Source organism: Anser anser (genome assembly GCF_964211835.1).
Source record: "Anser anser genome assembly, chromosome: 1".
Classification (NCBI taxonomy): domain Eukaryota; kingdom Metazoa; phylum Chordata; class Aves; order Anseriformes; family Anatidae; genus Anser; species Anser anser.
In genome coordinates, this window is record NC_139720.1 from 200,821,129 (window position 1) to 200,833,855 (window position 12,727).

Sequence of the window (12,727 nt, forward strand, 5' to 3'; positions counted from 1 at the left end):
CACTCAAAGAAAAAAATGTCTGGAAGGCAGGTCGGGAGGTACCAGTCCACTCTCCTGCTGCCAGGTAGGATCATCTCTTCCTAAAACCTGCCGGATGCCCGCCTAATCTGTTTGCAAACCCTGCAGGAGTAGGGACTCCAAACCTCCCCCTGCAAACTACTTCACGGTGTATTTTCCTTTACTGCCTGAAAACTTTTACCCTAACGTCTAATCTGTCTTTCTCTTATGCAATTTAAGCAAATTACTTCTTGTTCTGTTTCCAAATTGTGATCTACTAGAGCAAGAAGCATTTCATGAAACAAATCACATGTTCACAAGATCAGCAACTTGCCTGAACGCTGCCCTCATCCCAGTGATTAGGAAAAAAAGATTAAGAAGAGCTAAGGCCAAAAAGGGGCTGATCCAAACCTGGTCTTGATCAAGCAAGTAAGTCTGAGTAGAGACCAGTGAGTCTCACGGAAAAGTATCTGCACTGTGAACATAACTCCAGTTTGAGTTACAGAACAGCAACTGGAAAAAATCTATGGGTTTGAGTTAAAGGTCGTAAGAGATGGAGAATCCACTATCTCCCTAAATAGGTTGTTTCCATGTTAATTACTCTGACTCTTTACTTTTGGCCTGATTTGCTTAGATCCAGCTCCCAAACACTGCATCTCAATATTTGTTCTTATGTTAAAAAGCCATGTTTAATCCGGCTGACAGCAATCTCTTCTTAACGTTCATGCATATGGACTGGAGCTCAGCCATCTCTTAACTAATTGTTCACAGCAAAGAACATCTTCAGGGCTTCAAATAAATTCTACAGCTGTTTCCTGAACCCTCCCCAATTATTCAGTCATCTCTCTGAAGCGTCAACCAGACACACGATTCCAGCAGCAGTCTCCTAAATGACATGTGGTGGTAATACCACCTCCATATTCTTGAATTAAATCCTTCTACTAGCAGACATTCGGGATAATGTAGATTCACACAGTATGTTATTTTATGTTAATTCATCTCGGTAACTGCTGCTTATTTCTCAAGCCTTGATTTAAAAAGCTTTTAAACTTAATTATTCTGATGCTAGAAGAAATCCGTGTGGATTTACAAAGCAGTGCATGAGGTAGAACTCCATTATTAAAAATAGCCATTTTTTTGTTTGAGAGATATTTGATATTTTGATATATCCCAAATTATAGTAAGAACATCTGGTTTGAGATGAAGGTTCAAAACCTCAGCAATATCTGGCTGCATATGTGTCAAATTGAGCTCCAAAACCTGGGGACTGTTAAAAAGGTGGTTGCATTCACTTGAACTCCCCCTAAATTGATAAATCAGTTAAACACTAGTAGGTGGGTCTGCTGAGGCTGAGGGCTCTCACTGACAAATTCTGGCAAATACGGTCCCCTCACCTCCACGTGGTGCCAACCCTTAGGTCTAACATGCCCCAGGCAGGAGGTTACCACCTCCATAACACCTAACATGCCCCAAGCAGGAGGTTACCACCTCTGTAACATCTAACACACCTCGAGCAGAAGGTTACCACATCTGAAACACCTAACATGCGCCAGGCATGAGTTTCCCAGGTCTCTAGAGGGGACCATTTGCCCTCTCCTCAGTTTAACTTCTGATCCCCATCCAGCAGGGGCACATTTTTATTGGATGACTAGCTAGGAACTGGCAACCACAAAGCCTTTAGGCACAGAGCCCTAAGGCTGCCAATGTGTTTACCACAGCCCAGCAGGTTCAGGGTAGTTTCTCATCCCACCTGCCTGGAAATCTGCATTTATACTTCTGCTGCCTTCACCAGCATGTGATCGGCAAGTTGGCGCTACCTGCCAACGTCATACCAACAGTCTGTGGAGCAGCCAGGAGCTAACCACGCTTCTTCCCATCCCCTGCATGATGCTGTGATTGCAGGAGCAGGTGTTGCTGCCTAAAACGTTCCTTTATTCAGCCACTTTATAATAAAATGCAAATCGAAAACCTCTGGTTGCCTTTAAGGCAAAGAGTATCAAGCGAATAACAGACAGATTAAAGCTACACTAGCTCCTGCAGCTACCCCAAAGGGACTGCCCTAAATACACAGGGACAATGACCACACTTCAGTCTAACAAAGGAGCACTTAAACTTAATGTGATCCTCTTCTTGCTGCTGAGCGTATCTACCAGAGGCAATAGGGTTTTTAAAATGTTTCCAAATAAGAAGTCAGAATGGTCTAGTGGTCAGGAACAAAATAGCAATCACCTTTATATAATACTTTAAATCATCCAGACTGTGAGTAGCCATTAATTAGCTTAACTGGGGGTCTGCCATGCTGGATACCCTCATTAAAAAAACAGTCAAATATCACCAAGGTCAACCCGTCCTTTCCAAGACAGAGACAGAAAATGAACTGCATTTAGTTAATTGCAAGTATTTGATAAAAGACCTTGCCTGCTCCTCACAAGACCCCTGTGCACACAGCAGGCTCCTGCGGATTCATCCGCAGGCCAGCCTCAGGGAGAGTGCAAGTGGGAAATGAGGCATTGAGGGGACCAGACCTGCCCAAGATCATGCCAGCAGTCTGTGCCAGAGCATGAGCCTCTACCTAACCCTGCTAGGTGAGCATCCTTCCCCTCACCAGTGGTCTGCCTGCTCAGATAGTAAAGACTGCATCTATTTTATTCGCCATAAAACATCCTCTCTCTTTGCAGGTCACAGGGCCAGAGATTTCAGAGCCAAAAAGTCCTGTTATGACAGTCGTGTCTTATCTGCCAGAGTGCATAGACTTTCAGCTAATCGTTGAAGGTCCTTAAGGAATACAATAAATTCAGATTTAGAGACCTCCGGTAATGGAGAACTGACAACATCACTCTTGGTTATAGCTAAAACTGAGCATTACTTCCACTTTGAATTTGTCTAGCTTCAGCTTCCAGCTACCAGATGTTGTTCTGTATTTGTCTGTCAGTTTGAAGAGCCCTCTGTTCTTGGGATTTCTCTTCCCTTCTGAATATTGATTTTCACTATCAGGCCTATAGGAACATTGCCTAAAAACATCCTGAGGGTTTTGAATAGATGGCACTCCTTGGGTTTCATTGTATAATAGTTTTTTCAGCTCTCATAAATCTTGTAGCTCTAAATCCTGGAGGTTTTGCCTCTAGCCAGATCAGCCTATTCTTCTAAGACTACCGTTGACACGCGAAGTTGCCAAGCCCTGCTTTGTTGTGCTGCTGTGCACACCTCAAAAGCCCCCTGGGAGAAATGGGATGCACCAACATCACGCGTTTATATCACAGTCCTGATTCAGTGAGTAGTCAGCTTTCTGCCTAATATTTCTGTGAAGTCCTACCAATACCTCAGCCACCAACCCACTCCAGTATGATGACGGTCCTGGTTACATGCTGAAGACTTTGCTCTGAAAGCATCTGTGGTTGTGGTCTCCTTTGCTTGCTTGTCTGGCTCAGTGTTGTATAGCTATGTGTATTCTCTGTGGGAGGGACAGCGCGTGGGAGCAGGAAGACCTGCCACACCATGGCCAGAACAGATTTAGGACATGGATGGAGAAAGCCCTAACTGCAAGCCACTGCTAGCCTCTGAGCAGAGAAATGATGCCCATGCCTCACCTCCTCTTCCAGTTTGATGACCTTGGCTTGAGCATTGTTCAGGGCCTGGTCGAGGATTTCGATGTGCCTCCGCTGATCCTCGTTGGTGGAGCGCATGGCTGCCAGCTCCATCTCCAGCTTCTCCTTCTCCTTCAAGTGCTCCTTGTCTGGAAGAAAGACAAGAACAAGAACAGCTCCATGAGAACAGCCCACAGGTGCTGGGCCACATGCCAGAGGTAAGCCGCCACCTTCCTAGAAAAGCAAAAACTATGTGAAGCTGCAGCGAGTGGATCCATTACAACATGTGCTGAGACACAACAGGCAAGGAATTTCTGCAGCCAGAGCTCAGCCTCTCGCCGCCCATCCTTATGCAAGCACCAGAGACAGAGACGAGTGGCAGCTCAGGCTGCAGCTGCACTAACAGAGCTTGTGAACCTGTGAACCCTCACTCTTGTCCTTACTGCTGAGCTCCTAGCATCTTCCCCAGCAACATTTTGGCTTGCACCAGTGACCCCTTCACCCCACACGATGCCCAGGCACTGCTAGAGGACAGCCTGCATCAAGGACTGGTCGCAGCTGCCAGCTTGCATGTTGCCCTGCTCTAAGGGGCAAGAAACCTCGGTCGGTCACATGCATGCACCAATAAGGAAGAATAAGATAGGGGACATCTAGATGGGCTTTTTCTGTCTGTGCAGGGAAAGAGGATGCCACAGGAGCTGAGATGTCAACCCTGAGGGGGCCCTCGGTGACTTTCATGTCCTGCATGATCTAAGTATCCAGCATTCAGAGCTGCTCTCCTGTTAAGCACCCTATTGCATGAAGAGCAAGCAGATATCCAGCAGATAACCTCCGTGACAAAAAATTATACCCTTTTTGGATAGGATTTAAAATAACACTTTAAAAAATGGCTAAATTCAGTCAGCTTTGCTCACATTTTTCCTTCATCAATGAACCTCAGGCCCACCATCAACGTTGCTGGCAAGCTGCACGTTGAAAGGCTCAGCGCCATCCATCTCTGCTCTGACAGTGCTGAGGAACCACTTCAGGGAATATGAACATCACAGGCTGGTTGCTGGATCTCCAACGTCAGGCTGCAAACAGTTAATGATGGGAGGAAGCAGGGGATGGAGGTTTCATTCAGTGAAATCTGAGATTTCAAAATCTGGCCTTCGTTTTGGATCACAGCAAAAATAGAACACTTGGAAAGCCTCCAGGAAGGGAAACTTCCTCCAAAAATTAATTTGGCGCCAATTAAACATTATTTTGATTTTTGACTTTCTAAACACAGCATTACAGAATTTATTATTTTTTAAATGAAGGAAAAAGTTGTTCCAAAATCATCCAAATGTGGAAAATCTGTCCCTGACATCTGTCCTCAGTCCCACCTGAGCATGAACACTCAAGCTGTGAGGCCCAGCAGTCACCTCCCCACATAGTCACTGAGGATGGACAGGACGCCTCACATGGCTGAAGCCAGCCCATTTCGGAACTGAACTGCCCCAGAACGGCCTTCTTCTTCCTTCATTATAGATAGAATGAGAACGGCATTAATTTACAACCTACTGGTACACCTCTGCAGTGAAGTGAGATGAATATGAGCTGAGCCATGTGGATCACGGCACAAGTGGTCCAGGTGACCCCAAACCCGCCTGGCCATCTCTCCATTTGTCCTAAAAGGAGGAACACCACCCCACAAAAGCAGACCCTGGCAGCAACACCAGCACACCAGGCTCTGTGGAGCCTGTGAGCGAAGCACAGTGACTGCTGTGTGCTCCACATCGCCAACTGGCACCAGGACCAGACGAGTATGACGCGTCCTACATCTTCCCACACAGGCCAGGAATTCTAAATCTGACAAGCAGGCCTCTTCCTTCGACACAAATACATCTACTTCAATCCGATTCACCAGCAGAAACATTAATATCTATTGTATGAAAGTGTAAATCCAGGCAAATTATCAAGGAGCTCATTTTGTTAGAGGGTGAGGAGGCCAGAAGACGAACACTATTTCAGTCCTGTGGCATTCAGTCGTCTCACGCTGGGACCACGCTTGCTGTGCTCTGGACTTGAAACCTACGTTACATGAGGACTGTGTTTACAAAACCAGGATTTGGGACCTTCACTTTCAAGTTTCATCCAAGAAACTCAAAACACTCGGCTCGCCCTGCTGCAGTAAGTTTTCTAGTGCCCCCTAAAAGATTTTCCCTGCAAAATGTTGGAGGTATACTTTATAAGCACTTTCCTATATTGCATTAATTTTTAGTAAAGAAGAACTCCATCAAACATACCTTAAATTCTCTTCAAGTATACGCAAGGTATCCTTAAAGTCTAAAAATCCTGTTTTACTGTATTACACTCTGCATATCCCTTCTATTTTGGCATGTGTTTTTTCCCCAGCAGACTCCAGCTAATAACTATTTCCATTTTCTGACACGCCACTGCCACATCCCATTAATAAGGAATTCCCAAAAGGCTTCTCTGCTGTGGTTTACAGCAAGCTTTCCACCCACTGCCTCCGAGTGTCATACTGAAGACATCACACCTACGCTCGGGCTGGGTAGAAGAAAGAGAAAAAGCAAAGAGCCTGCTAGGGTGCTTCACAAACAGGCATTCTGAGTTGCCAAGCTGGGTACTTCCACCAAAAACAGACTAATCTTGGCCCTGCTTTGAAGCAGAAACATTAGAATTGGAGAGAGAGATTCAACCTGTGCCACCCCTGCCCTACAATCAGATGTGAGCCCAGCTTTTCACACAGACCCCATGCTTTAACAAAAGGTTTTGATCACATCAGTCTTGAAAGAAAAATGAGAAACATGTTTTTGTTTACCTGTATCAGTTGAACGCTTGTCCTCAAAGCCACCCATACCTAAATACCTCATTATATCTAAGTATCAACTTATTTGACTAATTATGTGACCATATCAATACATCCCAAGCTGTTTTTCCCCTTGCTGTGATACTGCGAAGTGGTAACGCTGACATCTTTTAAACACACTCCTTGTTCCTGCATTATGACCACTGGTGGAAGAAATTATATCAAACGACAGCAGCGAGAGCAGAATGTGCCTGCAGGAGATTTGCTGAAAACAAGAATCACTCCTAGACCACGTTCCTTGTGGCATTTCCAACAATGTCTCGTATGCACGTTTGTATTCCTCAATGATCACTCTTCGTTCACAGCTGCTAATTCCAAAGGCGCTCTCTGGTGACCAGGCCTTTCTTAAGTAAAACCTGCAGGACTTATTTAGCCTCCCGTCAGTCTTGCAGCTCCTGACACAGCAAGCGTGAGGAGGAGCTCTGTCATCTGCCATCCACAGGCATGGCCTTATGTCACTGCAGCTGCTGCCAGACCCCCTTCATCGGGGTGATTCGCCAGGATGGGCCGGGGCACCAGAGCTGCCTTTTCTGCTCTTCCAGGTCCAGCCAGGCCTTGGCCAACTGCAGCGGCCTGACATCCCCAGGAGGGTGCCAGGATGGTGAGGCACAGGGCTGAAGCGTGCGATGGGCCCCTCGTATCCTGCCCCTTACCTCAGAACGACCAGCAGAAGGATTATCAAAATCTGAAGTGAGGACAGGGCCTTCTTGCCTGCTCCAAAGACCTTTCAGCTCATGGTTTCCACTCTTCCGCCCAGAGAAGCGGCAAAGCCACCGTCCATCAGTCCCTCTGCCCAAGCCTCTACAGCTCCAGTTTGGTAACAACTGGGCTGGGCCAAGGAAGGCCTGAGGCAGCAAAGCAGAACTGGGAAATGAAGCAGTTCCTTCCATCCTCACTGTCAAGTCCCAGCAAAAACAAACAAACAAACAAATCCCACAACCCTCTCTCCCCCTTGAACAAGAAAAAAAGACGATACAAATGGCCTCCCAAGATTTAACAGGCAACGTACATGAAGAAGTCTGCCCTGAATGGGAGGGAAAACCAAATGCTCCGTCTCAAGAGAGCATTTTTTGAAAAGCGGCAGCACAGTCTCAGTGGGTCACCATTTCTTTTTAGCTCATTCCTGCATCCAGAATGGCTTGGATTAAGCCTCTCTGTACATTCACCCCCATCACTTCTGTGAAGATCACCTTCCTACTGATCAGGCTGAGCCCTGGCCGTTGTGCACACACCAGGAATGCAGCCCCATTCGTACAGCCAGGGCTCCCTCACTGCAGGAAACGAGACAGCACAGGACCCCCGCACACTTCATAAGGAGTAGCTGCATTAACCCCTGTATCCTGGCCAAATGCCAGCAGAGCTCATTACAAGTTACTCCTCCTGCAGTTTTGCTCACAAATGGCACGTTCCTGACAGCTCTTTCGAGTCTTGGCCATGTAAAGACCAAGGAAAGGCTGAGAAGCTGCAGGCCTCTGTGCTCTGAGGAGCTGAAGTCCCTGGGTTAGTTTTCTCACATGATGATTAACGGGGATTTTGTGCTGGAATTAATCATTATGATGAATTTTAATGTACTTAACAAATGGTTCAGTATGTGCTTACTTATGGTCACCGACCTACGCAGGGATGCCGAAAGGTTTGAAGTTCTCTCCTCCTCTGTCAGAGAAAGTCACCACATCTCCATCTGCGCGTGCTTTTCCGCACCCTACAGAAGTATCACCAGCAGCTTAAATGCGCTTTGATTTACAACTTGGGCAGTGCCCGTTGCATGTCATGAGGTTCAAGCCAGGGGAGAATTTGACCTTCACAAGCTGAAAACTGAAATTGGATTTCCCACTCACCTTCCTTTTGTAGGGTGGGGGGGAATCATGCAGAACAGATGCATTTTTCAATACAGCACTGTTTCTTCAGGCTCCTGCCCTTGGCTCTGGGTGCATGAGGGCAGCAGCTCTCCCATCTCCCACATGTGAAGCTCATGGTGGTGAAATGACAGAGCTAGGGCCTCCCTTTCACTTGCCCCTGAAACTTATGACTCTGTACTGATTATTTCCTGTCTTAATACCAAATGGCTCTCAGTCTGCCCAAAACACCACTCTCAAAAACATTTACTGTGAGCGTTTTCTTTGGCTGGGTTCATTTGATGGGAATATTTCTTTGTCTGGGATTTTTGGGACAGAGATACATGCACAAGTACTATACAGCATATCGACTGCACGTTCCCATGAAGCACGAGGCTCTACTAAGACACTATAAAAACTGTCTGCACATTCCCCCTAATGAGTCCAGAGCCGTGCAGAGTTAACCCGGATGTGTACAGACTCCAGTCTGCCTCAGACACCTGAGAAAACAGTCCCTTGGAGGAACCCCTGCTCTGACAGAGTGGCTCAAAGTCCAGAAATCCCAGAAAAATACACAAAATCCTCAGACTCCACCAGAACAAATTTTTCCTCTGACACCCTGTATTACAACCTTTCTCTCCGGCCTGTGTCTTTGAAACCATCAGTCTTCCTGCCTCTCCCTTTTCACAGCATCTTTGCCTCCTGCCTCTTCTGTTGCTTGTATGGGCCCACACACCTTCATCAGTTGCTGCTTCATGTATCTTTTTTTTTTTTAAGAACCTTTTTCACCGACAAAACATCACGTAATTACCAAGGAACTAATAGGCTGTGAGTTCTCTAACTGCACCCGCCACAACAGGAGCATTTTTCATTCCACACAAATGCCTAGCACTTAATACTTGGAGGCATGCAGCCTGGCTTTGCCTATCCTTATTACAAAGAATAAGAGTTTGTGTCACCTTCTGTCCCCATCTCAGAGCACACGACTACTCTGTGCTGCTGCACTGCTAATGGAGAGAGCTGCCAAGAACTGAGAAGTGATCCCTGCATGCCCTGCCTCACGAGACTTCTTTCAGGGTGTTCTTTCTGTGACTGGAGTTTTACCACAGCACTAATTCTGTATTTGCAGCGTTACCAATGGCAAGTGTTAAAAAACCTCAGAAGTTTTGTCTTTCTGCCTTCATCTCACCATAAGACTGGCTTTAAAATGGTTACATTTAGGAAGCTGCTAATGTTGGAGTCTTTTTATGTAACGTTTGGTTTGGGGGTGTTAAGGGTCATGTTTTCAGGTTGTTTTCCAAAAACTTTCTGAGCCCTCGCAGGAATGTTTGAGGCTGACACCCTGATATCGAGCTCATTCCTGTGTGTGCCAAAGCAGCCCAAAGAACATGACTGAAGAGGACCTGCTTTACATGTGCCCACTTTTCTATTCTTGGAAGCACTCTGCATCACATTGGTAACATTGAGCTCTCTGGGCTAGACAGGAAACACTCCAAGTATCCAGCCCGTCTTATGTGATAGGATCTGAAAGGCTATATTTGTTCGCTAGCTGTGAATTGATAGCAGCAATATGCTGAGTGCACAGCACGGAGTTTTACTGCTAGATGTTTAGCATTAGAAGCACAGAGTGTGTTTATGTGCTGGAAAATAACTTAAATTCCGTCCATCCTGGGGATTTAACTCACCCTTGCAGTTACCATCGCATGTGAACACCGCCAGGCTGCCTCTATATGAAGACAGCGGAGCTCAGTCTGCAATTTGCTCTGTGCAGCTTATCCTGTTTGAACTCTTCCCAAGGAAGACAAGACTTACACAGCAATGCTATTTTCTTAACAGACCAGCCATTTGGATTCACATTATTACCTACACTTGCTAATACGGCAAAGCTAACACAGTCAAGGAAAAGATAATTGGATTCTCTTCTGGCCTGTGCACATATGCACCAAACCTTCAGCAGTGTTGCTGTGCTGGCGTCATCGCCGCAGGTGGGAGCTACGAGAAGGCCCTCCTGCATTTGGAGAAGCTGGTGGATGTTGCAGGGCTGGCGGCGAGGCACACCGAGTGTTGTTAACACCGTGCTGTTAATGGAGATGGATGGCTCTCCAGCTAACCACTTGCAGTTGGAGCTCATCTTCCAGGAAAGCTCTCGGTGCAATAAATAAAACAGAAGAAATCCGCTGGACACAGGGTTTTGCTTTAATGGGATTTGAGCCCTCAAGGTACTGCACAGCTCCTGGGTGGTCAAGCCAAGCCCTTCTGGAAACATACTGAAGATGCTCAGGATACACAAGAGGCTACGCGCTGTCACACAGCATCCAGCTGCTCGGGTTTCGGTTTGCCTGGTCACGTGGAGCCACCAGCACATGGTGGGGAAATGCTGTAGTGCTGTGCTCAGTCACTACGGGAGCCTAAAATTTGATGGGAAGGGGTGTTTTTCATAGCAGTAGAAGCTACATTTTTTGTCTCAGCAGTCCTTTGTGAAAACGAAGGTCCAGCTCTGCTCTTCTTGCTAATCAACCCATGGCACTGACAACAAGTCATCAGAGGTTGCTCTAGACTTTTCCCAGCCAAGAGAAGAATTTGGCCTCTCTAAAACATGTATTTTGAGAGATGATCCCTGCAAGCAACACTTAGCAATTTCAGACAAATATTTATAAAAAATAAGCTAAGCTGCGTTACCATTAACTCCCACTGCCTATTTCTGGTGCTCAGAGAAAAGAACAGTCTAAACAATCCAGTTTGCAGCTTAAATAAGAGTGTATTATGAATTAGCTGAGTAGAACCAAGCCATAAGGACAATAAAAATTAACAGCAAAGCATTTGCCTCCTCTCCAGTACATATATGTGTGTATGTATATATATGCACCTTGGAAACAGATTAACACAGTACTCACTCTGAGTGACATAAAGGCCCTCTGTGGACTTATCCTCGTGCCCATCGAAGTCTCTGCTGGCTAGCTGCCTGTTGGCTGTCTCCAGTCGTTCTGCAAAAAACAGGAAATACTTTAAGTATAAATATATGTATATAAAATTGTAGGCCAACCAAGAAAATAAGATGTGTGCCAGCAGTGCAGTATAAATAGACTCTGAAGGAGGGCGTTTAAATGGAGGCTGACACATACATAAAAGATGAGACCTTTGACCTCTTCTATGAAGCTGTCATTCAGATGTACAGAAGCTGGAGGAAGAACCTCTGCCATCTGCAGCTAATGTGTCCAAGCAGTTCGTTTCTCATGCTGTCCGAAACGTGCAATGCACTTGCAGTCTGACTTTACCCAGCTTTGCAAGGTGATGGACGCCTTCCCATGGCGGAGTGCAGCCCCTGGTGCTGCCAGATGCCCTGGGGCAAGGCGGCCTCCACCCTGGTGTCACTGATCCTTGGGACTGTCATGGGAAAGGAGCAGTTTCTGCAGCCGGGGATGATTTCCCCTGGGAAGGGCGGCTGTAAGAGGGATGAGACTCCCTGCCACCAGCCTGCAGGGACACTGTGGGCAGCTTCCCACTGCCACCTGACTTTGGGTATGCCCCCCCAAACACACACCAAAAAAGAGCAGCCGGCCTCCTCACCTCCTCTTAAAAGTAGGAGGCTGCTTGCAAAGAGCACCTCACTGCACGAAAAGGTACCAACGTGCCCCATCAGGCACCTGGACAGCTAACAGTTACTCCTCCGTTTGCTTTCTCAAAAGGATATACCCTCAATTTCATAGGTTTTTAATACCAGAAGGAGATACCCTTTGATACTTGCTACTGGTTTGTGAAGGCACTGAACTTCGAGATATTCGGGATGTATGGCAGCACTCTGTATTGCAACTTGCTGTTCATTAGAGCTGGATGCAACTTCAGGGCTGGTGGCCCAGCAGTCAAACTGATATTTGCAAGTCTTAAATGCAAAGGCACCACTTAAAGCTGTCTTTCACATTTTGCCAGAAGGTTTGTTTGCAACCAGGGAAGCGACAGCAGTTTTGTCTTATGCCAGCGAGCAGGGCCTGATTTCTCAAGAAGGTTATCTAAAACGTGTGAAATTAATCCTCTAAAGCCAGCTACCCTGGAGCTTGTGAAAAGTGAAACTTGTGTCAGCTGTGGAAAACAAACAAAGAAACATGCAAACTTAACATACCACGGAGATCCCTGTTGAAATCGTGAAGTCTCCTAATTTCTCCTTCCAGTTTGTTTCTCATCGCTTTGTCCAGAGACTCCCTTTTAGTGGTGGTCTTGACCAGGCCCTCATAAGCTTCTGAAATCCTCTGAATCTCTATTTCAAACTGAAAGGAGAGAGAGCTCCCATGAAAGCCTAGCAGGGAAGTGTCCCGTCTGGCATTCACCCAGAGCGTTGCAATCGGGTGCGAGTGTTGGGGCAATGCCTGTGCCAAGTGTCATACCTGGCTCTAAAATGAGAATTTCTGCACACCACCAGGAACGTTATAGCCTTGACTCGAACCTCATTTCAGCTTTAA

General features: G+C 46.5%; 1 protein-coding gene across 4 annotated transcripts in view; it reads right to left on the bottom strand.

The window, feature by feature from the left end:
- AMOTL1 (angiomotin like 1) overlaps positions 1-12,727 on the bottom strand; it is a 75,333-nt gene that overhangs the window by 15,297 nt on the left and 47,309 nt on the right. For all 4 annotated transcript variants that reach the window (XM_083816232.1, XM_083816230.1, XM_083816231.1 and 1 more), the window contains 3 exons: positions 12,391-12,535; positions 11,168-11,257; positions 3,585-3,730 (listed from right to left, as the gene is read on the bottom strand). In XM_083816232.1, the coding sequence (XP_083672358.1) occupies positions 3,585-3,730; positions 11,168-11,257; positions 12,391-12,535 (381 nt within the window). The remainder of the gene's footprint in view (positions 1-3,584; positions 3,731-11,167; positions 11,258-12,390; positions 12,536-12,727) is intronic.